The 25,766-nt window shown below is 44.0% G+C and overlaps 1 protein-coding gene and 1 long non-coding RNA gene across 2 annotated transcripts in view; one reads left to right on the top strand and one right to left on the bottom strand.

The window, feature by feature from the left end:
• col4a5 (collagen, type IV, alpha 5 (Alport syndrome)) overlaps nucleotides 1–21,720 on the top strand; it is a 43,566-nt gene extending 21,846 nt beyond the window's left edge. Inside the window, exons 9-50 of the mRNA XM_076987473.1 lie at nucleotides 372–452; nucleotides 922–984; nucleotides 1,336–1,371; nucleotides 1,475–1,516; nucleotides 1,626–1,718; nucleotides 3,411–3,464; nucleotides 4,322–4,378; nucleotides 4,477–4,521; nucleotides 4,668–4,721; nucleotides 4,852–4,893; nucleotides 5,038–5,131; nucleotides 5,469–5,504; nucleotides 5,930–6,181; nucleotides 6,419–6,508; nucleotides 7,305–7,375; nucleotides 7,501–7,692; nucleotides 8,426–8,594; nucleotides 8,712–8,804; nucleotides 9,961–10,065; nucleotides 10,160–10,257; nucleotides 10,506–10,656; nucleotides 10,800–10,913; nucleotides 11,153–11,320; nucleotides 11,435–11,524; nucleotides 11,594–11,737; nucleotides 11,854–11,952; nucleotides 12,060–12,149; nucleotides 12,401–12,540; nucleotides 12,647–12,773; nucleotides 12,991–13,170; nucleotides 14,649–14,699; nucleotides 14,787–14,972; nucleotides 16,931–17,064; nucleotides 17,239–17,311; nucleotides 17,419–17,490; nucleotides 17,580–17,708; nucleotides 18,628–18,726; nucleotides 18,864–19,076; nucleotides 19,271–19,448; nucleotides 19,562–19,676; nucleotides 19,782–19,954; nucleotides 20,316–21,720. Coding sequence (XP_076843588.1) covers nucleotides 372–452; nucleotides 922–984; nucleotides 1,336–1,371; nucleotides 1,475–1,516; nucleotides 1,626–1,718; nucleotides 3,411–3,464; nucleotides 4,322–4,378; nucleotides 4,477–4,521; nucleotides 4,668–4,721; nucleotides 4,852–4,893; nucleotides 5,038–5,131; nucleotides 5,469–5,504; nucleotides 5,930–6,181; nucleotides 6,419–6,508; nucleotides 7,305–7,375; nucleotides 7,501–7,692; nucleotides 8,426–8,594; nucleotides 8,712–8,804; nucleotides 9,961–10,065; nucleotides 10,160–10,257; nucleotides 10,506–10,656; nucleotides 10,800–10,913; nucleotides 11,153–11,320; nucleotides 11,435–11,524; nucleotides 11,594–11,737; nucleotides 11,854–11,952; nucleotides 12,060–12,149; nucleotides 12,401–12,540; nucleotides 12,647–12,773; nucleotides 12,991–13,170; nucleotides 14,649–14,699; nucleotides 14,787–14,972; nucleotides 16,931–17,064; nucleotides 17,239–17,311; nucleotides 17,419–17,490; nucleotides 17,580–17,708; nucleotides 18,628–18,726; nucleotides 18,864–19,076; nucleotides 19,271–19,448; nucleotides 19,562–19,676; nucleotides 19,782–19,954; nucleotides 20,316–20,397 — 4,575 coding nt within the window. The 3' untranslated portion in view covers nucleotides 20,398–21,720. The remainder of the gene's footprint in view (nucleotides 1–371; nucleotides 453–921; nucleotides 985–1,335; nucleotides 1,372–1,474; nucleotides 1,517–1,625; nucleotides 1,719–3,410; nucleotides 3,465–4,321; nucleotides 4,379–4,476; nucleotides 4,522–4,667; nucleotides 4,722–4,851; nucleotides 4,894–5,037; nucleotides 5,132–5,468; nucleotides 5,505–5,929; nucleotides 6,182–6,418; nucleotides 6,509–7,304; nucleotides 7,376–7,500; nucleotides 7,693–8,425; nucleotides 8,595–8,711; nucleotides 8,805–9,960; nucleotides 10,066–10,159; nucleotides 10,258–10,505; nucleotides 10,657–10,799; nucleotides 10,914–11,152; nucleotides 11,321–11,434; nucleotides 11,525–11,593; nucleotides 11,738–11,853; nucleotides 11,953–12,059; nucleotides 12,150–12,400; nucleotides 12,541–12,646; nucleotides 12,774–12,990; nucleotides 13,171–14,648; nucleotides 14,700–14,786; nucleotides 14,973–16,930; nucleotides 17,065–17,238; nucleotides 17,312–17,418; nucleotides 17,491–17,579; nucleotides 17,709–18,627; nucleotides 18,727–18,863; nucleotides 19,077–19,270; nucleotides 19,449–19,561; nucleotides 19,677–19,781; nucleotides 19,955–20,315) is intronic.
• Nucleotides 21,639–22,832, bottom strand: LOC143488635 (uncharacterized). The gene is made up of 2 exons (XR_013124476.1): nucleotides 22,533–22,832; nucleotides 21,639–22,207 (listed from the first exon to the last, which is right to left on the bottom strand). It is a non-coding gene; the product is annotated as an uncharacterized LOC143488635 (long non-coding RNA).
• Nucleotides 22,833–25,766: the final 2,934 nt, after the last annotated feature.

The raw sequence follows: 25,766 nt of genomic DNA, 5'->3' as shown, positions 1-25,766 counted from the left end.
CTAGACTCTGTGGGTCAGATCACTTAGCTTTGGCATATACAAACTTCCTAGCCTATGTGGCTAAGGTGGCCAAGGTGTTTGTCATTATCCAGACATGGTTCGTTCATTTCACCTGGAAACTAGGACCTTGGACAGTGTGTGTGTGTGTGTGTGTGTGTGTGTGTGTGTGTGTGTGTGTGTGTGTGTGTGTGTGTGTGTGTGTGTGTGTGTGTGTGTGTGTGTGTGTGTGTAAACATTGCAGTTTGTATACTTAAACTATATGTAACATGGAAGGCCCTGATGTTCAAACTATAAGCAAAAAGGAAACATGTGCTAATACTCACAATGCTTAACCTAATACTCTCAACGTTAACCTCTCTTTGCCTTCACAGGGAGAACCTGGGGACATCATCCAGTCTGCACAAATCGGAGCAGAAGGAGAACCTGGCAGTCAAGGAACACCAGGCCCCAGGGTGCGCCATCCAGCTACCTTCACCTCCCACACGACCCCTTAGCAAGACCCAGTTCCCGCTCTCTTTTGTTTGTGAGAATTGTTAAGACTAAAGCGACTGAATGTGCAGTTGTTTGTGGTCCACTCATCGTCGGTCCCCTATTACATCAGTGTACACGCAGCCTCTAGAACTGGCACCATGGGTTTGGTGGTCCATGTGAACTATTCACCTTCAACCCCACACCCTCCATACGGTCCTTTCTCCACATCCCCTCCCTCCAAATATACGTATGATCAGCATATAGCGTGCTGTTGACCGTATTAAAAAAATTAAAAGCTAAGCACAGCTGTGGAATTCTCAAACATCTTTTGCTTACAAAAGTAAACAACTTTACCAGCGGTCCTGTGAGCATGTTGGATTTGTATAGTTTGGGGTCACTCTGGACCCTCTGTCACTGACCCTGTCCCTGTCCGTGGTGCTGCTTGTCTAGGGCTTTCCAGGACCACCCGGGTTGCCAGGTCCTGTCGGCCCTCAGGGTCCACTAGGTTACCAGGTCAGAGCTTTTGTCTTCTTTGTCTTACCCTGCTCTGTGTCACGTTCATGTCTTTGTAGTGTGCATTATAAAGGCATGTAGTAACATTATAACATTATAACAGTGGTGTAGTATTGCTTAATATAATGTAGTATTGCTTAATGTGATGTAGTATTGCTTAATGTGATGTAGTATTGCTTAATATAATGTAGTATTGCTTAATGTAATGTAGTATTGCTTAATGTGATGTAGTATTGCTTAATGTGATGTAGTATTGCTTAATATAATGTAGTATTGCTTAATGTGATGTAGTATTGCTTAATAGTAGTTTGCAAATATCCACTGTGTGGTTTCCTTGCCTTTCTTTATCAGGGTCTACCTGGTCCACCTGGTCCACCTGGGCCTAAGGTGAGCACTGATTAGCATTTTTGTTGCTTAGTTACAGATACAGTCTACATATGCTATGACGTAGCTAAAGGAACCACCTACTAACGTATCACCTCTTACACAGGGGAACATGGGGCTGAACTTCCAAGGGCCAAAGGGAGAGAAGGTAGAAGAACATCTGCTCAGAATAGACTAGACATGTGTTATTATGGATATCAGAATCAAGTTCTTAAACGTGTGTGTGTGTGTGTGTGTGTGTGTGTGTGTGTGTGTAGGGTGACCCTGGGCTGCAAGGGCCTCCAGGGCCACCAGGACAAGTCAACGAGCTCACGGGTCAAGAGCCAACAGTCATTCAGCGGGGAGAGAAGGTACAGTCACATTCTGTGTGTGTGTGTGTGTGTGTGTGTGTGTGTGTATGTGTGTGTGTGTGTGTGTGTGTGTGTGCGCATGTGCGTGTTTGTATCTGACTTTGTCAAAATCACTGGACCTGTGTATACACCAGAAATGAAGTTTCCCCAGTCTGTGACTTCACGTGAGACACAGACAGTAACACCAGCATCAGTATGAAAAGTTAAAGTTCACTGGCTCACTTAACAGACTGCCAACCTTCACATTACGTTATCAGATATCAGAGCCTGTGAGTCGACCTCTTCATCCTCTCAGTGGTCTTGTAGTTGGCTGCATCTTGATGGGCTGCAGGCTTCAGCTAATATAGCAGAGAGCAGACCTTTGTAGCAGTTCTGTGAGTGTGCTATCAGACCCAGCAGCTCTGTGAGTGCAATCAGACCCAGCAGCTCTGTGAGTATAATCAGACCCAGCAACTCTGTGAGTGTGCAATCAGACCCAGCAGTTCTGTAAGTGTGCTATCAGACCCAGCAGCTCTGTGAGTGTGCAGACATAGCAGTTCTGTGAGTACAATCAGACCCAGCAGCTCTGTGAGTATGCAATCAGACCCAGCAGCTATGTGAGTGTGCAATCAGACCCAGCAGCTCTGTGAGTATGCAGTCAGACCCAGCAGTTCTGTGAGTGTGCTGATGGGTCCAGGAGGTCTACAAACATTTACTCTTTTGAGGTACCATCACCAGAGATTAGGAACTAGAGACACTACCCATCGCCTCAGTGTTCAGATTTTGGAAAGAAGTCCTTCGGTTCATCTGATTGAGGGGATCTGATCGTGCCTATATCTATAAACGCTTGGTAGCTTTCCTACCAGCAGCGTGGGGCCGTGTGATAATGGGCCCGTGTGTTAGTGCATCCGTGTGATAATGGGCCCGTGTGATAATGGGCCCGTGTGTTAGTGCATCTGTGTGGTAATTGGCTCGTGTGGTAGTGTGTCCATGTGGTAGTGGTAACACAACGAGACGCGATTGAATTGTTGAAGGTGGGACATGCAGTTTTATAATGTTATTTGCTTCTATAAGCATAGTCCAATATGTTTCAGTGTGAGATAAACAGCACAAATGTTGGAAAAATCTGGGCATGATTGTTTAAAGTTTGTTTAAAAAATTACTCATAATGATAAAGGCCTTGTGGATGTGCTAACCTGATTTTACAGTAGCTAATTGTCTATATAAAACTATCAAATCAGATGCCATATTTCCTCAGCCGCCCTCAGTACGGCATGACAACATTTCCTTTTTGGCCACTAGATGGCGTCATAGTAAAGTGCATCATTTTCTTGCATCAGCCACTAGGTGGCAGCAGTTATTCAACGCATCTTTAAGTCAAACGTTCTCATATACATCTATTAATAATTCATTATATGTTAATATTTTGCTAAACAGGTCACTAACTACTGTCTTTTGCACCAAGTCTTTAAAAACCTTTGACCAATTTCTAAAAATTGCATGGACTGGCTACTGAAAAAGTAAAATTCAGTTTGGAAACTAAATGAAGTTCTTATTTAGATTTTTTAAACAAATTTAAAATTGTAGTTAACATAGCTGCAGTTGTTTATTTATGTTATTTATAAATAAATCCTGTCAACTCAATTTTCTCAAAAACTTTCTGACAACAGTATTAGTTATTTGGAGACTGCTAACACCACTTTTCTCATTCAGGGCGACCGTGGTCCACCTGGTCCACCTGGAGACACTGGCCGTCCAGGACCACCTGTGTGTATTCCATCTTCTCTTGCATAACATACATTATGAATACGCTTAGTTACATTAATGCAAATGTCAGATATAAAATATCTCATTAAAATAGCTTCTGTATTGACATTATATTCAATACTTTGTTGTACCTACACCCAGTGGCGGCTGGTCAATACGGGGCGCTGGGGCGCCGCCCCCTTAATATTGTTCCGATATTAAAATGAGTTCATTATAAATTGTGGTAGTGAGGAAATTATTTAGTCACACTGTGTGTCTAATATAGCCATGTTTGAATTTATTAAAAGAGTAAACACATAATTGTATTTAATTGCTTACATTGTGCACACTTCCTGGTTGGGGCACCGGTCTAATGGGAGTCAATGTAGATGCGTAAACTTTTGCCAAGCATGTGATGTGAGGCTGTCGTTTAATTGGTCTGCTTCAGATTTTCCACGGGGCGCAGCTCTCTGGACACTCCCACTCTTGTTAGACACCCCCACTCTTGTTGGTAGTGTCAGTCAGTCATCTGCGGTTCGTTAACTCGGTTCACGTTGATTAGCTACAGGTTGGAGCAGCATCTTTTACAAAATGAGAGAAAATTCCGTTTTGATGACTGACTTTAATACAAATGTAATAGAGAAATTTGCAAGACAGAAGGAAAGGAGGGCAAAATTCATGTTCAAATAAATAAAGAGCACTAAGACTGTTTTATTTGTTTTTCATTTTTTTGCGCCCCCCTCAATTTTTTTTGCACCAACCGCCACTGCCTACACCATCAAATTCACTTCTTTAGGAGCAATAGGAGTTGTTCGGTGCTGTGTGGCACTTTATCAACCGTCGAGTAAAAGCATAACAGGACTTGGTTTGGTCCACAGGGTTCATTTGGTGGTCACAAGGGAGAGAAAGGGGAGCCAGGAGAACCTGGGAAGAGAGTAAGAGACAGACCCAACGTCTGCAGCACAGCCGCATTCGTTAACAGCCTGAATCCACCCTGATGTTTTCCTGATCTTAACACAAATCTTTTTCACAGGGCAAGCCTGGTAAAGACGGGGACCCTGGCCCTCCGGGATTTGCGGTGAGAGCTTCTGCGTTGAAATTATCATGGTGCTCCAGCTGATTGGAGAAATATGATGGGACATCACGGTAGAGCAGGACAGATGGGACACTGTGCTGGTGGGGACTAACCGTGTCTCTCGCTTGGTTTGCTTCCGTGTCTCTCAGGGCACAAAGGGACACCAGGGCTATCCCGGCGTTCCAGGAAGAGACGGCGATGCAGTAAGGCTCAACATTTTCTCATGTCTTTCTGGCTGAAAAACCATGTATGAGAATTCTTAGAGCTTTTATATGCAAGTCCGTGTGAGATGTTGAGCCCCAGGTGGAATTCTGACCCCTCCTTCTCTCTTAGGGCCAGAAAGGTGAACCTGGGTTTCCTGGGCCTCCAGGCGAGGTAGATCATACATTCTTATTAATGTTTTCCGTTTTAGTTACTTAATATTTTTGGCAATGTGGGATTGTAATATTGTTAAGGCTGCGTTTGCTGTGGAAAATAAAATTAGAACACACTGCACCTCTTTTTCAAATCCTTGTCCAGGTGATTGGCCGACCTCCCACAAGTCAAGTAGAACATAAAGGGGACCGCGGTTTCCCAGGATCCCCTGGGAGGAAAGGAGACAGGGGGCCACCAGGTGGGGCTCTTTAGACTCCCTTCATAATGTATTTGGTGCTTAAATATTAAAGTATTAGGTGCTTAGGGTCCAACTGAAAAATATTGTTTTGGACAGTGCCGGTAGAATTATATATTAATTGACAGTGCCCAGCATGAATGAACAACATAAAAGACCTGTCTCGTACTGTAATTGTTTGTGTTTTGAGAGCTTTTTTCTTTGGGTCATTGCCTTTTTTTAATGTGAAACTATTCGATGTATAAATAAATATACTTATTGTCATATTTAAACAAACAATGTGCACAATGTATGTATGAACGTTTGCCTGAGCACTGGTCTGTTTTATGATCAATCCTAGGTCTCACAGGACCACCCGGTCAACCAGGTCAACCAGGTGAGATATAGACTGTGATATAGTGGTGCTGAACCCTGAGCTTCTGGGTCACGGTGGTGCTGAACGCTGATATTGAACAGCATTTTAACATAAGTGTGCTTGTATATTAGTGGAGTCCAATGTTGGAGGGACGGGCTATGACAGGCATTGATCAGGGCTTAGCCTGCACTTCTGGTGTGGTTCTTTAGTAACTGTTTGAGTGATCACTGTATGGTTCACACACTTGAGTAGCCCCTGATAGAGGATCTCTGTATGTGATCTCTGTATGAAACAATGCTCTGAAATGTGCTCCAATAAGTGCAACTCAGACTTGTCATTCAATGCAATAACCACTTGTGGTGCAATAACCACTTGTCATTCATTTTGATTCAGTGGAATACTGAAGTGTGAATAAGTGTGATCATAAGCTTTGCATTACATCATAGGAATCGGAGGCCAAGGTCCACCGGGTCTTCCTGGATATCCTGGGGAGAGAGGACAGAAGGGAGATGAAGGACAACCCGGAGTCTCTCTCCCAGGTTTGCCTGGAAGACCTGGACCACAAGGCTTGCAAGGAGTGCCGGGACCTCCCGGACCACCAGGGATATCCACTGGAGAAGATAACTGCATCAGTGGGCCGCCAGGACTTCCAGGCATCCAGGGGGATCGAGGATTCCCAGGGGAGTTTGGCCAGAAAGGTGGGACACTGCTTTATGATGGCAGCCAATGGTGAAGCTTTCTTTAAAAAAATTAACATTAATTAATATAATTGATTTGAATTCATTATTGGTTAATTGACATTGAAAACATGTCATGACAAAATAATTAATAAATATAATTGAACATACATGTATCTTTATACATATGAGGTGCTGCTCTTGAAGACACCATCAGGACGTTCTTGTCTCTGTCCTGAATGTCCTTTGGTGTTGCAGGGGAAAAGGGAGAGACGTGTGTGAACTGCTTCTCCAGTGGAATCTCTGTGCCAGGCCCTCAGGGGCCACCGGGACCCAAGGGATACCCAGGCAAGGACCACTGCTCCCTTCTGTCTCCATGTTAGAGGTGGAGCACGGGCTGGTCTGAGAGAAATGTGCCGTGGTGTATGTGGTGTATGGGTGTGTGTATGTACACACTACTTGGTGTGTACAAACACACAATGTTGTACTGGTGTATGTATGGGTGTGTGTTTGTACACATTACTAAAACATGAACGTTCTTCATACGTTTTATACAGAAAAATAATATGGTGTTATGTGGTGATTAACTAAAACAGATATTTGAAAAGAAACAGGATGATGTTTTTATATATGATTGAATAATATATGACTAGTCAGTTATGGCTCTGTGTGGAGTTTGCATGTTCTCCCTGTGCCTGTGTGGGTTTCCTCCGGGTACTCCGGTTTCCTCCCACAGTCCAAAGACATGCGTGTTAGGTTGATTGATCACTCTACATTGCCCGTAGGTGTGAGTGCGTGCGTGTGTGTTGGCCATGCGGTGGACTGGCGACCTGCCCATGGTGTACCCTGCCTTCGCCCGGAGATCCTGAGATTGGCTCCAGCCCCCCCGTGACCCCGACTAGCGGGGTTAAGCGGTTCAGATAATGGATGGATGGATGGATAGTCAGTTATGTTAGGTGTTTTTTGATATGATACTGATTTTGAGATTTGTATTGCTTTTTGGGGTGACCCTTAGACTGAATTTTGTTTAGATGATTTAGAACGTAATGTTTTTTAGATTATCCTGATTCAGAATGTTTACTGTTTGTTTGTTTGTTTGATGTAGACGAGCCTGGTGTTTAATGTTTTGGTGATTTTGTAACAGGCACCCCTGGGATCCCTGGTTCAAAAGGAGACAGAGGTTTCCCCGGCAACCCAGGGCTTATTGGCACACCAGTGAGTGGCCTATATATGAGCTGGCTACTCTGGAAATCAATTTGTGAAACTCACCACTACACTGTAGACACGATTTCTACGTTACGGGCAGAGCCAACAGATTCTGTGTCCTTGTGTGTCCCCAGGGTTTACCAGGACCACAGGGGTCACCAGGCATTCCCGGGCAGAAGGGAGATCCGGGCGATGCCATCCAATTGGATGGCATGAAGGGAGATAAGGGAGACTCGGGCTTTCCCGGATCTCCGGGTCTGCCCGGGCTGGATGGAAGTCCTGGCCGTGATGGACAACCTGGACAACCTGGTCCCAAAGGAGCTCCTGTGAGTGTTTGTGCTTGTCACCTAGCGGCTCCGTTGTATGGGCCACATATTTAAATGAGTCGTAGGGCCCAGCTGTGAATTCTGACTTCCTGTTTGCCAAAACGTTTTTGTACTTTCAACAGTTTCAGTAGCACGAATGCAGGTTAGCTTGGGTTATGGAGAAAGCAATTATAACAATAAAAACAGTGTTAGTGATTAATCTGCAGATAAGAAGAAAATCATATTTGTAAGCGCCAGAGTATAACGTTCTGGAAAAGGAGCACAATTACATTTCTTTCTGTGTAAAGATTATAATTGTGCTGTTACTAAGAGGATAATGGCAACTGCCCAGTAAGACACTGCACCTGTCACATAATGGCAGTAATGGAATATACATATGAAAATATATATATGAATATACATATGAAAATATATATATGAATATACATATGAAAATATATATATGAATATACATATGAAAATATATATATGAATATACATATGAAAATATAGCAACGGTGTGTTTTGGCGGCAATGCACCAGGGACGGTGAGAGGTGAAGTGTCCTGATAAAGTCCCACACTCCCCCAGAGTGTTCAAGTGGAAACGCATAACCACTAAAAGAATGAAGAAACATAATTTATACACAATGTTTGTTTACAAACATTTTTTGTTTATGTTGTTCATTGGGGAATCTGGGGATATTTTGTTGCACTGGTAGATACAAATCCGTTTCCCTACATGTGCCCTGACAGGGTTCTCTAACAGTGAAAGGGCAGCGAGGACTTCCAGGTGAGCCTGGTCTCACAGGACCTGAAGGAGACCGAGGTCCGCCTGGTCCCCCAGGGTTCGGCCCACAGGGTCCACCTGGAGAGAAAGGCCTCCAGGGTGTATCAGGAAGACCAGGATCTCCTGGACAGCCAGGTGAGATCAGACACAGGGCGCAGACACTCTGGATTTGGAAATATAGTATATAAAATATAATATTGCTTTCACAATCATAAAAACATGACATGATTAACGTTTGATGTCAACTGGTAGGTCCAAAAGGAGAACCAGGACACTCCTTGTCTGAGAAAGGGACACCCGGGCTCCCGGGACGTGATGGAGAGCCCGGTCTACCAGGAAGTCCAGGTAAATGGGTAGATAATTCAAATGATTTACAATATACAATTTATTTTGCTATAGTTCCATAATTGTGTATATTTGTAATTTCATGTCTGCACTTGTACACGCTTGGTGGCATATAATACTGTGTTCGGCTGTATGTGAACTAGGGGTGTATTCAACTAAGGATTTTCATAGTCGAATCTGATTCGTCAGATTTTCCCTTTAGTCGACTAATAGTCGAATCAGGGGTTTTTTAAAGAGCACCTTAAACGGGATCCCGTTCTCATTCAGGACTTTTTTCCACTTCAAAGTAAAAACCTAAAACACTCAGATAAATGAATAAACATGGTAGGTTGTCTTTATTCAGCTTTTATTTATTATTACTTATTTATTTTTTAATGAAACGTTAGAGAACATTAACCGTCAGTGCGCATATCGAACTGTCAGACAGGCACTGTGCAAAATGTCAAAAATATTTTAAATAAAATATGCCTGCCTGAAAATATATATAAAACATTTCCACACAACAGCAAAACAAATTATAAGGAAAGGTTCAAGTAACGGGGTTTAAAAGCAAACAACAACAATAAATGTTTTATAGGATTACTTGCCGAGACGCACCGCGACGAGACGACAAACGGCAAACGTTTTTTTTCGCCTTACGCGTTTTAAATGGTATGCCATGTTGGTTGTTGTCGTGCGAAATAAAAGACGTTGACGACATAACTTGCACTTTACTTTATTTGATTCATCTTTATCTTTTTCACCTTTATCTTAAAACTTTTTTTAAGTTTTTTTAGTAGACATTATAATCTCGGCGGACGCTGATCCTGTAGCGTGTTCAGCTCCGCTCGTTTGGATTGTGCAACTGCAGGGTGTGATGTATTAATGTGTAGTAAGGAAGATGCCTATTGTTAATGCGCACACATCATTTTTAAATATTTATTAACAGAAATTAGGATGATTTTATTTGACAAAAGGCTATATATAACGAAAACAAAGACATTTAATGTAACAACTAATGCTTAGCAGCGTCCTTGGGCACCCCCATGCAGTTAGAATGGTACATTCGACTATGACATTCATAGTCGACTAGGGGGTATAGTCGACTATAGTCGAATCAGCGACTATTGCAGGTCACCCCTAATGTGAACTGAACACTCTTTTGTTACCTGTACAGGTAATCCTGGTGCACCTGGACAGCCGGGTTTCCCGGGACTACCTGGATCAAAAGGAGAGCCTGGTGTCATGGGCATTGGTATGCCAGGACCTCCAGGTGCTAAAGGTAAACCCTGAGAGCCCAGTGAACCTGCTGCGTCTCACCTGGATGCATACGAGGGCGGGGACGGAAGGTTAAAACTTCTCAACACTTTTCCCAGGATTCCCGGGTGTTCCTGGCAGTCCTGGTGGCCCTGGCATTCCTGGACGACCTGGTGCTGATGGACCGCCTGGTCAGCATGGAGTCCCGGGATCTAAGGTGAAGAATAGAGTAACACCTACATACAGGACTGAACAAAGTGAAGGACGTTTAGTGGCCTTAACCTGACATCTCGTGGGATTGTGGGTCTTGGTGGTTGACTGCAGCAACAGTACAACAGTATTCAACAAATGATGAAATGATTTTCAGTAGAAAATGCATTAAAGTGTGTGTGTGTGTGTGTGTGTGTGTGTGTGTGTGTGTGTGTGTGTGTGTGTGTGTGTGTGTGTGCGCGCGCATGACTTCAGGGAGAACCTGGCTTTGGCATTCCCGGTGCTCAGGGGCCTCCAGGTTCCCCTGGCGCTAAAGGTGTACCAGGAGCTAAAGGTGATCCTGGTTTCCCAGGGAACCCTGGGTCACCTGGCCGACCAGGTGTTGATGGTGCTCCTGGGTTTAAAGGTACGTCGCAGAACCAAGTTCAACCAGTCATGAATAATACTGTGAAAAAAGTCAATTTCCTTGTAGTATGTAAAGCATTTATCATATGGTAATCATAAATATCGATGCACATGAAGCTTTATTAATTACTTTACTTTTTACAGGTGACCCTGGTCTTCCTGGTCTGCCAGGCACTCCTGGCCTTTCAGGCCCCCCTGCTATCGGGGTACAGGGTCCACCCGGTCCCCCTGGACCTGCTGGCCCCCCAGGCCCTAGTGGTAAGCCTGACAGAGTCTATGGGTACATAGATCACCTCAATTAACTCCCTTAGCTCCAAACAAAGAGCACAGTTAGGCCACTAAGACCAAAGTTCCCAATTGCTTACATCACACTTATTGTTTAGTCACCTGGCCCACATTGATTTAGCTTAGTAAGCTGCTTTTTGGGAGTGTTATTTCTGGTGCTTACAAGGGTCTTAAGTGTTTTCATGTATATTAATGCCCTGTCTCTGGTATAGGTTTCCCTGGTGTGAATGGTGAGAAAGGAGACATTGGCCCTCCAGGTGCAGACATCCCAGGCTTGCCTGGAGACCCTGGGGGCCCTGGGTACCCTGGACCTCCTGGGCCTCCTGGGCCCACTGGTAGCCCTGGTTCCCCTGGCCAAGATGGAGTCCCTGGACACCCTGGTATATTATAAGCTTATGGCATATGTACTACCTGTTACTGCCAGACAACCCATACATATCCACTAGGCCTGGCAAACATATGAACTCTGAATTCTCTGTTTCCTATGAGTACAGGATCAAAGGGGGACATGGGGGTGATGGGAGCCCCAGGAACCACTGGCAACCCTGGTAGCCCCGGTGTGCCGGGCTTCCCTGGGCCAAAGGGTATGTCTTATTTCACTACTACCCCATAGTCCACAATCTACTGTTGGTCTAACTTCTATGCCCTTTAAGGTGAGGATGGCCTCCCAGGAAGGACAGGCAGCCCAGGTTTTCATGGATCAAAAGGTGACAAAGGTGACCCAGGTTTACCAGGCCCACCTGGAATCTTCAATCCGAATGAACATAAAGGTGCCAAGGGAGAACCGGGACCTTCAGGTGGGTGGCAGAGTGCTCCCGTCACAACTGTGCATCCTGCCGAGGGTAAAACTACCCGTCACATTCAGAGCCAGCTTGTCATTTGCAGTGTAAAAAATGCAGTGTCTTCTTTACAGGTTTTAGTGGTCGTCCAGGGGAAAAAGGTGCGGCTGGTCTCCCAGGTGATAAAGGTCTCTCTGGGCAGGATGGACATCCAGGCTCACCTGGACCGCCAGGTAACTGGGTCACTCGCTTCCGTACCGTCATTAAACTTCTGCATCCATTGTGAATGTTAGGGGATGTTTAGGAACGTTTTCACATAAACTCTTTTCTTGAACTGCAGGTCCCAAGGGAGATGCAGGAAACCCAGGGTCACCAGGGTCTCCCGGCATACCAGGACCTAAAGGCCACATGGGCGAGATGGGGTTCCCTGGTAAGGTCTTCATTGTGGCACATCCATCCATCCATCCATCCATTCACCCAATCCATCCATCCATCCATCCATCCATCCAATCCATCCATCCATCCATTCAACCATCCAATCATCCATCCATCCAATCCATCCATCCATCCATCCAATCCATCCATCCAATCAATCCATCCATCCACCAATCCATCCATCCATCCATCCGTAAGCTTCCATCCGTTTATGAAGCTATGCTGAGATTGTCCGATTCGTGATAGGTCCTACAGGGATTAAAGGAAACTCCGGTCTGCCTGGATCACCCGGACAGCCCGGATCACCAGGAACACCAGGGTTCCCGGGACCCAAGGGAGAGCCTGGAACTCCAGGATACGGACAAACAGGACCTGCGGGGCCAAAGGTTAGAATAGTACATATGTGTGAGCTTTGTCCAGGAGCATATGTTCCAGTAATCAACACATTATTTAGATGCTAAATGGATGAATGTTTCTGCCCTCGTTGAACAGGGTGACGCTGGGCCCCCGGGTTTCCCCGGCACGCCAGGACAGAAGGGTTACCCCGGATCTCCAGGCCTCCCGGGGCTACCTGGAAACACTGGCCAAAAGGGTGAACCTGGACAGCAAGGATTTGAAGGTGCGTGTTTGCAATCACACATCAGCAAATGTAAAAAGGCCGGTATATAAATATAAATATACATCCTTCCCTGTCATTTTGCACTAGATTTATAACTATTATCATTGAATAACTAATATTAGTTTGTGTCCTAAGATTGTTTTTACTCTGTGTTTCTCCAGTTTAAGGAAAATGTTTCTTGTACAGAAATGTTGGGTAACGCTCTTGCTGCATTTAGGTGCACCTGGTCCTCATGGCCCTAAGGGTGCAGATGGACTGCCAGGGTCTCCAGGCCCGAATGGAGCCCCTGGGAAGACAGGAGAGCCTGGCTCTTCTGGGCCACCTGGTCCACCTGGAGAAAAGGGTGTGGCGGGCCGTGATGGTATTCCTGGACCTGCAGGAGAAAAGGGAGAACCAGGTAAATGCATGCAAATGCAAGGGCTTATTACACAGTCTTATACACTGGAACAACATGGCGACAGTGTGTCTCGTGGAAAACCTCCAACTCCTACATGCCTGTTCCTCACATATTCACAGTGTCATTACATTAGGCTCTCTGGTCACTGGAGTGTTTGCCTTCATCAGACCACGAGTTCATTTTAGTGAATGTGGATCTTATCGATGCATGGCCATTTCTAACCTGATGAACCCTGACATGTTCTTTGTGCTCTTATCTAATCAGGATGTCAGTTGTGCTGTAATCATAATTCAGCCTTTCACCAAGAACCTTTTAAACTTCTTATACGTGTCCACTTGGTACTGTTTTTTAATTAATAGTTTTTCACCAGTGTTTTCCATATGACACCCAGATGTACAAACCTCATGATAACCTGCTTTTGATTGCATTAAAGATATTTAATTGTGGCTAACTAAAAATGTTCCAGTTAAAAGGCTGACATAATTATAATTGATAGCTCTGATACAGAGGTTTCAATTCCAGGTTCAGAAAGTAAAAGTCCTCACCAGGATTTTGCTCAAGCTTGCTAGATTTTCTAATTAGTGCAATCCAGGTAAAATTAGTGGAATCAACACAATCCAGGAAGCCTGAGCAAAATCCTGGTGAGGACTTTTACTTTGTGAAACTTAGTGCTTTTCTTCCTGGTTGTGGAAGAATGTTCTTCATCCCTTACATTTGACAAATTAAATTTTTTTTTATCAACTGAGACGCATTGCCAAATCACATGGAGTTATTATTATATCTGTTTATTCCAGCAGATTTGGGTCACTGCAGTTGTCTCTGTTTTATGGGAGTTAGCTGGTGCCTGTTCTCATATCTGCAACTTGTCCAAAATTCTGCTGCTGAGCTTCTCACTAACATTAGAAAAGGAGACATCATTTCAATACATTGGCTTCTTGGTGAAAATAAAATTCATTAAATTATTTATTTATTTTTTTAATAATAATGGCATGACAAGGTGTTCATTTGTAATATTAGTCCTTACACCTCTGACACGTCCTGCTGGTCACAAAATGCTCACAAATAGCTACTTACAGCCCCACAAATTTGTTTAAAAATGTGTTTTCAGTTGGCCCATGTCTGTGGAGTAGCCCGCCTTTTGAATGGACACATTCTGTTTATTGTGTAAATTGTGCAGTAATGTGCTCAGTGAAATAATTTTCATTTTACTGGACTTTATTTATCTTTCTGAGTGCTGTATCGTACCGTCACTCTTTGAGTGCTGTGTTGTACCATCACTCTTTGAGTGCTGTGTTGTACCATCACTCTTTGAGTGCTGTGTCGCACCATCACTCTGAGTGCTGTATCGTACCATCACTCTGAGTGCTGTATCGTACCATCACTCTGAGTGCTGTATCGTACCATCACTCTGAGTGCTGTGTTGGACTGTCCTTGTATATTATAATTTTGACCAAAGGCCTTTCCCCCCCACCTCATAGGTCCTTCAGGTCGTGGAATCCCAGGTTCTCCTGGTTTCCCAGGGATGCCAGGTAAAATATAATCCCTTTCAAGATTACAGTCTCTACAGGAATATAATGATTAACAAACTAAAATGGTCTCTTTTGGTTATAATACAGGTCCCAAAGGAGATCCTGGCATACCTGGTCTGCCTGGAGGCCCTGGGTTCACAGGACAAAAAGGCGAGCTAGGAACGCCTGGCCCACCAGGTGGCCCAGGTCGTCAGGGGCCACCTGGTCTTCCTGGTCACCCTATGTATGGCCCGAAAGGGATGTCTGGTCCTCCTGGTCCACCTGGAAGAGCAGGTACGTTGGCCCATTGTGGGTTTCATACACACTGAGGTAACCAACCCTGCTCTTTGAGATCATCTACTCTTCAGAGTTTAGATCCAGCAGTAATGTAATTGGTTCTAATATCCATCTTCAATAGCTGGATCAGGCATGATAAATTAGAGTTAAAACTCTAAAAAAAATGAGAGTTAAAAATGAGAGTTAAAAATCTCCAGGAGGTGGTTGGTGATCCTCCTGTTAACTCAGCTCTCTGGTTCTCCCAGTGGTAAACATCCTATAAGGTCTCTGCTGATAAGGTGCAGTCTGAACATCAGCTCCATTACAAAAACGTTTGAATTAACTTCATTTGAAAAATCCCAATCCACTGAACCGGACAGTTGAGTGGCAGTCTTTGATGTTAGTCACGTGAATAATTTGCATGGGATGTTGAAGACAAATTGTCACAGGTGTTTAGCATTTTACACCACCATGCACTGTACACTAAATACACAGAGCACCACAACCATGGATCACTATGCACATTCGGTGTCCACCTCACCCCAGTGCACGCCAAACTACCCATCACGCCCGTCTCCTCACTGTATGTGTCCACAAAAATGTGTTAAAGGGGGAGGGGTTTGCACGAACCAATCAGTGTGTTTCACAGACACTCCACCAGGGGTCCTGCCAAGCATGGATCGATGTGCATTCTGTCTAGAGTTTTTAATGTTTTTGTGTTTATCCATTCATTCATTTCTTCCTATCTTTGTCACCACTCCCGTCTTAATCTTTGGTGAAATCTTTTTCTCAATAAACAGGTGTTGTCACTTGTAATGCATCTCCACCTGCATGGGAAATTGTGTGTACTGTGTGTCCTGTTTCTGAAAGGGCCAGCACAGCACTGTCCAATAAGGGCTCCATCAGTCAGAATTAGCCCATGACTCAAAAATACCCAATTAGGTTTTTCAAATAGTTTCAAGAATTTCAAATCGTTTCAAGAATAATTGAAAAATGAATATTTTAGAATCTAAAAGATTACTACAGTAAGAGCCCAGTTTTGACCAGTGTCTGTCAGGCTAGATATTTGCCCAGATGCAATCTGGGTATGACCTGTAATTCCTATTTCCTGCGGTATGGCTCCGCCTCCTCATGACGACACCTGGTGGTGACAGGCCTGGCAGGTCAGGTGGTTTTCATTCTTGAGCTGATCTAAAACTACGACTAGGACTAGGACTAGGACTCATCACATTTAACTAATTGTACTGGTACTGTTGCTTGCCAGTCAGAGGATAAGGCTTAGAATGTGTGTAATAACAGGACTTTGTTCAAGGAAATGAAATGAAAGTCAGCTTAATTGTATCAATTCTTAATTGTTTCTGTAGGACGCTCAGGTTCAGGACTAACCATGACTAACCATGTAAAAGTAAAAAGAAAAAAAGAAAAATAATTCTATGTGTGTATATATTAAATTATATTTCTGTTTACCCCCGTGTGATACAATGTTTCTACCTTAACTGTGTTGCTATGCTAACGTTTGCTCTTATTTTTAATCTGCATTTTGCTACCGGCCTCGCTCTCTCTCTCTCTCTCTGGAATTTTGGGAACCTGTTGACCTTTGACCCCAATATAGGTCCTGCAGGTTAGCCTCCTTGGTTTGATATCCACCTAAATGTCTTTCTGGTCTTCAAAACATACTTTGGGATGTGCGGCTGAGGGGATGGGGAATAATAACCTGATGTTCTGACCTGTTCTCTGGGAATATCACTCACTTGAATATGATCACATACGGCAACACATCAATATCAAACACAAACATGTAGATTTGCACTCACAAACCTTAAAGTGATATTTGTGTGATTCCTATAGGTTGTTTTGATATTTGGTTGCTGTGTTGTTTTATGGAATTTGTTTTGGAATGAGGTCGATAAGACAAACATTGGTATTTAACAGAGAACAGAAGAGCAAACATCTAACTTGTCTTAATGCATGGACAGGTCCTCCAGGTCCAGAAGGTCCTCGTGGCCTTCCGGGAAGTGGAGGTCAGAAGGGTGACAAAGGTTTCCCCGGAGCACCTGGGTTGCCTGGCTCACCAGGACAGAAAGGAGAGTTTGGCCCTCCAGGACCCAGGGTGAGCCCTATGTACTCTGATCTGTCCATACGCCAGGGATAGGCGCTCTGTAAAAACCTTACCAAGTCATTCATATTTTGTCATTGGTGTTCTGATGAAGGTGGTACACTAATTGGTGTCTTTTCGTGACACTAAGAGTGATGTAAGTGATGGTTGTGATCTCTTTCTGCGAAGGGCCCTCCTGGCTTCTCAGGAAGTCCCGGCCTTAAAGGAGACATGGGTTTCCCAGGCTCACCTGGAAGCCCAGGTAAGAACAATATGAATGCCAAACCACCACACTGGTCCCATCCAGACAGAGGGCATTGTGTTTTGGTTTGGTCATGTTGAGTCACATATTATGGCTGCACCTTACAGGTTGGAAAGGCGAGGCAGGTGGCCCGGGCGGTCCTGGAGCCCCTGGTGACTGTGGTGATCCTGGTCCTCCAGGTGAGTGCAGGTCCTTTCAGTTCCTCCATCTTCACTTCCTCCTGACCGAAATGGCTCCTTTAAGGTTCTCCTCCTGGTTTCTTTGGCAGGACCTCCTGGTGACCCAGGTGTCCCTCTGAGTCCAATTGTGGTAAAGGGTGACCCAGGTCCACCTGGTCCCCCTGGCATCCAAGGTCCCAAAGGGCCAAAAGGACATCCAGGATTGCAGGGTCTGCCTGGTAAGTCTTCCTATGTGAGGCTGGTATATCCTCCTGTGTGTCTTCCTATGTGAGGCTGGTATATCCTCCTCTGTGTCTTCCTATGTGAGGCTGGTATATCCTCCTGTGTGTCTTCCTATGTGAGGCTGGTATATCCTCCTGTGTGTCTTCCTATGTGAGGCTGGTATATCCTCCTGTGTGTCTTCCTATGTGAGGCTGGTATATCCTCCTGTGTGTCTTCCTATGTGAGGCTGGTATATCCTCCTGTGTGTCTTCCTATGTGAGGCTGGTATATCCTCCTGTGTGTCTTCCTATGTGAGGCTGGTATATCCTCCTGTGTGTCTTCCTATGTGAGGCTGGTATATCCTCCTGTGTGTCTTCCTATGTGAGGCTGGTATATCCTCCTGTGTGTCTTCCTATGTGTGGTTGGTATATCCTCCTGTGTGTCTTCCTATGTGAGGCTGGTATATCCTCCTGTGTGTCTTCCTATGTGTGGCTGGTATATCCTCCTGTGTGTCTTCCTATGTGTGGCTGGTATATCCTCCTGTGTGTCTTCCTATGTGTGGCTGGTATATCCTCCTGTGTGTCTTCCTATGTGTGGCTGGTATATCCTCCTGTGTGTCTTCCTATGTGTGGCTGGTATATCCTCCTGTGTGTCTTCCTATGTGAGGCTGGTATATCCTCCTGTGTGTCTTCCTATGTGAGGCTGGTATATCCTCCTGTGTGTCTTCCTATGTGAGGCTGGTATATCCTCCTGTGTGTCTTCCTATGTGAGGCTGGTATATCCTCCTGTGTGTCTTCCTATGTGTGGCTGGTATATCCTCCTGTGTGTCTTCCTATGTGTATTCGTGTGTGTGAAATATTCCTGGGCATGAAATATGTGTGCTGGAGACTACAACATAAACACTGCTAGTGTGACTAATGTCACATCTGTTTGTAGGTCCGCCTGGTCATCCTGGTGATCCAGGTACTGACGGACCTCCAGGATTCATGGGCCCTCCGGGAAGGAAAGGGAACCCGGGACCAGTTGGACGGCCAGGTAAGATCAAGATCTTATTCAAAGCTGCTATGCTTACGTTATCACTGTTACAGCCCAGAACAAATCGTGCATGTCAAGTCCAGAAATACGTTTAAAAACCACTTCCGTCAGACACCTCATTCTGCACCTGTTCTCAGGTGACCGGGGTAATCCCGGCCTTCCTGGAGCAGACGGGCCCCGAGGGTTTCCTGGTCCTCCGGGCACAGCAGTGGCTGCACATGGCTTCTTGATCACACGTCACAGCCAGACCACAGATGTGCCTTCCTGCCCCAACAACACCACGGCCATCCACGATGGCTACTCACTGCTCTATGTGCAGGGCAATGAGAGGGCTCACGGCCAGGACTTAGGTGAGTTCCTGTCACACATACATCGTACATGTTGATACACATCCAAACACTTTACCTTTGCAGTTTTTCAGTGATATACTACTGTTTGCACATTAGTGAAGTTTGAATGCAGAAAACTGACCTGTTATTATGTTCTTCTCTCTCTCTCTCTCTCTCTCTCTCTCTCTCTCTCTCTCTCTCTCTCTCTCTCTCAGGTACTGCTGGGAGTTGTCTGCGTCGTTTTAGCACCATGCCGTTCATGTTCTGCAACATTAACAACGTGTGTAACTTTGCCTCACGTAACGACTATTCCTATTGGCTGTCCACGATGGAGCCCATGCCTATGAGCATGGAGCCAATCAAGGGAGAGAGCATTAAGCCCTTCATTAGCAGGTAAGTGTGCCAGCTCGGCCTCCGTAGACAGCTTCACTTCAGGCCACTCCTGTAGCGCACGAGTGTGTCTCTCTTGTGGAAATCATTGTGCGAGTGTACGTGCATGTGTGCAGATGCACTGTATGCGAGGCCCCGGCGATGGTGATCGCGGTGCACAGCCAGACCATCCAGCTGCCACAGTGTCCGGTCGGCTGGGAGCCGCTGTGGATCGGCTTCTCCTTTATGATGGTACGCTCCCCCTCCACGCCCCAGAACCAACCGGGTGGAGAAGCAGCAATTCCCAAAGCCTGCACGAAGCACTCAGTAATCACTCTTTTCTGACTCCATCCCCAGCACACTAGTGCGGGTGCGGAGGGCTCGGGTCAGGCGCTGGCCTCTCCCGGGTCCTGTCTGGAGGAGTTCCGCTCCGCCCCCTTCATCGAATGCCACGGCCACGGGACCTGCAACTACTACAGCAACTCCTACAGCTTCTGGCTGGCCACCATCGACATGAACATGATGTTCAGGTAATTGGCCTCGATGTGCAGGACAGATGCTGTGCTAAGTGTTCAACAGATTCTGGAGGCGTGGCCGGAGATTATTGGCGAGATAGACACAGGGAAACCTGCTTGTAAACTGTAAAGTAGAACAGTTTTTCTACTGGTATTGGTAGGTATTGTACCTCATATTTAAGTTACAGAAGAAATGTTTAGGTGTTGTTTTTTGCCACTGCACATATTACAAAAAGGTTATTTTTTCTGTTAGACGTATTTAAGTAAGGTGAGTTTCCCAAAAGCATTGTGCCTTTAAATAGTAACAAAGATGATTTTAGTACCACAGTGCTGTTGGGAAAGAGCACTCTGACTCCACCACTCTGCTCCTGAACAGGAAACCACAGTCAGAAACGATAAAAGGAGGAGACCTGCAGACACGCGTCAGCCGCTGTGTCGTGTGCATGAAGGACACGTAACGTCGTGACAAAGACACCGACACTAGCATGGCCATTTGTCAGTGGGTGAGCCATCACCGTAGTGACTGCGAAGTTACGACAAAGAAAGGAGGAGTTCCAATGGTGCATCATCTTAACTTTCAACTCTGGTGCTACTGTGTAACACAGCAAAAATGAACTGAGAAAATTATGTTGTTTTTTTTTTTAAATAAGTACCTCAGAAAACCTTCAAAAAGAAAAAAATCAAGAAAGGTGCCATGATGGATGAGTAACAAAGTGCATTGTTTGTTGTTTTGTTTTTTCACTCCTTCATAAGAGATTTTTTCCAGTAAAAGAAATTCTTATCCTCACAGCATTATGATATTTGATATGCAAATAATGCATTTTCTGACAGATTTTTTTTTTCCACTTTCTTTACATTTTTATTGAGGAATGGAAGTGTCTTCATTTTACCAAATCGGCACTTTGAACATCAAAGAGAAGAATGCACTGAACAGCTACATTAGTGAGACTGCATTGTTTTTTGTTTTTTTGTATGTCACTTTTTTTCTCCCTCTCCTTGGTGGTACTAACACTGTTGTATCCAAAAACCTTTTACTATATCCCTTTAATCTTTTTGTAAGTAATATAATGTGTATATTGTGTAAAACATCTTTTTAGTGTAAAAGTGGTACTTTATAGTGAATTTCTAGGTTATATGTATTGTGGTCCTTCACTCACACCATCACACATTCACAAGCATAAATATTTGTACAAAGTAAAAAAAAAAAAAAATGAAACAGTATTTTTTTACATGAGTATAAATATATATATTAAAATATATATATTATTACACACACACGCATATTTTTATATATATATATATATATATATATATATATATATATATATATATATATATATATATGGGTTTTTCCATGCAGTAAGGTTTCTTCATCAGGTATCTTTACAGACTACTGACTTTAAATGGACACAACCTTTCAGAAACTCCCCCTAACCCATTTCTCAAATAGCACATTAATTCAGTTATATGATCCTGTGAACATTTTTATTTCAATTCAGTGCCTTTCTGTGGCTTGTGAATCTCCATATTATTCCATATTCATATTTAATTTGACTGTACATATAAATCTGCATAATATTAGTAAAGTGAGTTAGTTTATCTCCGCTGTGTCTTGTGTGTCCACATACAGTGGAGTTAATACAAACGAGCATTTATGGTGCCGCTGGTATCACATCTCAAACAGTTTTTGCAAGTGGTGTGAAATAATATTTCAAATTCTATTTGGTTATAAACTTTATGAACTTTATGAGACTGAAATAAAGAAATCTTATGTCCACGTATGTTTTCCTGAAACATTTCGGTTCTTTTTTTTACAAAACAATTGCAGTATCCAGTCAACATGGTTACTAAAGTTTTTGTATATTATAACCTGCCAAGTAATCTTACACTCGTACCTGCTGCTAATAGAAATGCACTTGCTTTAAAGAGCCACTAGAGGGGGTTACACTGGGTGATTGTACGAAAAGGTTCTTTTTTTCACCTCCAAACAACTACTCAATCTTAACCTTTAACTTTGACCGTCACTTTTTATGTCTTATCTAAAGGAGTTCGTGTGGAACCGAGCACCAACTAGCCTGGTGATCGATGTTATACCTGCAGGTGCTATTGTAATTCAGACTGCACAGAAAAACTCTAAGGGCTTGATGTTGACTCGCACTTGGGTGGGTAAAGCGTTGGAAGGAGAGTCCAATGTGTTGTTCAGTCTTATGGGAGGAACAGGATCCTGTCTGTTATCTGTACCAACCGACATAAAGACCAAGAATATACCTAAATAAAAAAGAAGAGACGTCGGGTGTTAATCTTTCTACTGCCCCTCATTCTCTCCCATTGCAGCGAGTGACCAGGTTCAGCTGAATATCTCATTAAGCCCAATGTTGGTAGTGTGTGGAAGGGAGACATTAACCCTGTGGTGACTGGCACCGACGAACCGGATAAATGTCAAATATCTCAATATCAAGTGAGTGTCAAATATCTCACTTGTTTTGAGCGTAGAATGAACTAAAACGGTTTTGTCTGTGATATGGGATGACGACACTTTCTAGTTGAAATAGCTCATTTTTCACCTTCAGAAAAAAACACGACAACTACGTACCTCAGATAAAGAAACAAAAACAAACGCAGCTGTGTTGCTTTTACAGCGGGTCCCCATACCGCACCGCACAAAAGCCGACAAAGGACCCGCAATCAAGCGGCTTTAATTCCAAATGTGCGCTCGGTTGAGAACTGAAGCTCCTCGCTGCACTGGCAGCGCCTGTCGAGGCGGGCCAGGCGAGATCTTGGTTGCCGTGCAGGACTATTCTCAGGCTGAGATCGCATCTCCCCGCTGGAGTGACACGGACAGCTGCGGTGCTCGCTGAGCAGGTGCAGAGCAGGTACACTGTGAAATAGGCCAGGAGGGCAATGAAACCTCTAGGAGATACGTACATACATATATGAGGGTGTGGATTCAAACAGTGCATGCGTGTATATAGTCTGATAGGCAAATATATGTTAAATTGAAACATTTTAACAAACTTAATAGTCTTTAAAACTGTGTGATGAACATTTTAATCAGGAAATAAAGCCAAATTCTAAAATATTATCCAGACTAGTAATTAGCTGCTAGTGGATATTGTGAGTCTTTGCATACATTTTGAGTCTCTACATTTGGAGATGTTTAAGTCAAAATGAGCAATATTGTTGTTTACAGTGTGATCAGGACACCAATTTTAATGTCACATATACTGAATTTTAGCAAGGAAGAACATACTCTTCTCTGAAAATGGCATAAATCCCACAGTTAAAGTATTATCTGTAAATGCCTTTGAATCTAGTGGTTAGACGACCTTCAACATTCAATAAGGACGTTTCCACCTTGCCAGTGTCACCTGCCACTAATTCGCCAGCATTCGTCATAGTTCATATACGATGTCTGTTAACCCAGAAGTAATGCGTCTCAAAGGCCGACTGCTCCAGAAGCATCTAGCGCTGAGCTTACAGTAGGTCACACACTGCATCAGAGCCCTCAGGACCTGTGGGAGCTACTGCTGACGGAGGGGTTTATGGGTATACCTTAGCTCAGGGTCAGGTTTGTTTTGGGGTCAGGCATAATGTGGGTGCAATTGGTTTTAGGGCATCAACCATTTTGGCTGACAGCTGTGTTTCCAGGAAGCAGAGGGTGGGGGTTGAGGGGTACGCTAACACATTCATTCATAACCTTTTCCTTAATGAGTTGTTAAGAGAGAGCTCCATGCGGGCAAACATCCATTCAGCCTGTTTTGAAACTCAAGTCCACCACAGCAAATACTACATCCCTGGAGGCAAGCGCAGCTAATTACTCTGTGGCCACATTAGAAATTAAAGACAGCGATCACATGCTACCACTGATCCTATAGCCTTAAACAGCCCATGCGTTCCCACACACACACACACATATATATACACACACACACACAAACACACTTTTCTCTTCCCTAAAGTGGATGACCAGCTGGTCAAATGCTGAGCTCCTAATGAAGCAGGAATATCACTCAGCAAGCAGGGGTTCACCCCATTTGCTATCTAGTGACACAGACCAGGGTGCCTTCCGAAGTAATCCAATAAGGAGTTGGCCTTTTGTAGTTTTCTTCAGGTTGATGGCCAAAGCGTCATGCTGACATAACTTAAACGAGGCTGTAATTACAGTAGCCTGCTCGCCAAAACGGACCTTACCACTAAATTTAGTTTCACTAGTCAATAGGGACCAGTGTTCAGAAGTGGCCACTATTTCCACTGCCACTCGCCACTAATATTCATCATAAACATTTGTCGTAGTTCATATCTGGTGTATGTTAAATCAATTACAACACACGTTGAAGATAAGCAACTCCAGAAGCACCCACCTGAGGTTACAGCACAGCAGTGTTTAACATTTTAGATGATACAAGGAAGTGGTAGTTTCAAACTACAGAGATCTTTTCTGAGAAGCAGCAGGACTAGGACCTTGCCTGGGAATAGCGGCAACAGCTCTGCCTCAGTAATCCCATCAGCTCATTAATAAGTTGCCTAACAATTTTTTGCAGTAGTTGGATCCACTAACAAAGATAATGACTGTTCTGGTCAGGCAGTTCAGCAGTAGTTTGATCCACTAATGGAGATAATGACCGTTCTGGTCAGGCAGTTCAGCAGTAGTTTGATCCACTAATGGAGATAATGACCGTTCTGGTCAGGCAGTTCAGCAGTAGTTTGATCCATTAATGGAGATTATGACCGTTCTGGTCAGGCAGTTCAGCAGTAGTTTGATCCATTAATGGAGATAATGACCGTTCTGGTCAGGCAGTTCAGCAGTAGTTTGATCCACTAATGGAGATAATGACCGTTCTGGTCAGGCAGTTCAGCAGTAGTTTGATCCACTAATGGAGATAATGCTGCCCTGGTGAGGCATCCTGCTTCATGCCCACTGGAGCAGGATTCTTGGAAAGGCCCCTGGCCTCCAAAGTTCACCTGCAAGTCATTTACCAGCATACACACACACACACACACACATATATATATGACCACGTGTGTGTGTGCAGTTTTCTTCCCTGAATAATACATAATGCATCTTTCTTTTCTGGCCACTGCAGACTGGTAACTCACCCACTGTGTTACTGAACAACCTGAAATGTCTCTAAACAGCAAATCAAAGAAAGACAGATACATCTGATTGGTTGGTCTTGTCATGGACTTCAGTCTATTGCGCAGGTTATTTCTATCCTAAACTGAACCTTGGCCAGACTTTCAATAAGGGATTCCAATAGGTGGCGCCAAACTGACTAAGTCAGTTTGACTGAAAATTTGATAATCTGGGCTTTTTCCTGTCATGGCTGTGAATTATATAATCTCCCTATACTACTTGTATTCTAACTGTAAATCTCATATTCATCACTGGGTAGTGATTATGTTAGTAAATTGACTTTAACGTCTGCTGTGATGACGTTGACCAAAGTATCAAAGTTTATCTATAAAAAATAAATTAGTGATGGAATCAAAGATGGCCTTTCCAAAGTCTGTTCAATTATCTGAGATTATGGCATAAATGGCATAAATATCAACAACCTGAGAACAACCAAGCCAAAATCTTAGATGGTAGCCTTGACCAATGAGCTTACCAACAAGGCAGAAGTGATCAACTAACAAAGCTGATGACAAAAGGAAAAGAGGACATGTCCATTCTGACCAAGAGAATCAGTAGTGCCGCATTCTCATTGATGTGGAATACTGTAGACAATTGGTCTGCATTTGCTTTACTAGACAAACATCAGAGTGAGTCCAGAGTCCAGAGGGAGTAGAAGCTCGGCTTCTGCGACTTGCTTTAGTTTCTCTCACT

This window comes from Brachyhypopomus gauderio, unplaced genomic scaffold (assembly GCF_052324685.1).
Source record: "Brachyhypopomus gauderio isolate BG-103 unplaced genomic scaffold, BGAUD_0.2 sc52, whole genome shotgun sequence".
Lineage (NCBI taxonomy): Eukaryota > Metazoa > Chordata > Actinopteri > Gymnotiformes > Hypopomidae > Brachyhypopomus > Brachyhypopomus gauderio.
The sequence above is the reverse complement of the archived record's forward strand: the minus strand, read 5'-3'. Positions and strand labels throughout refer to the sequence as shown.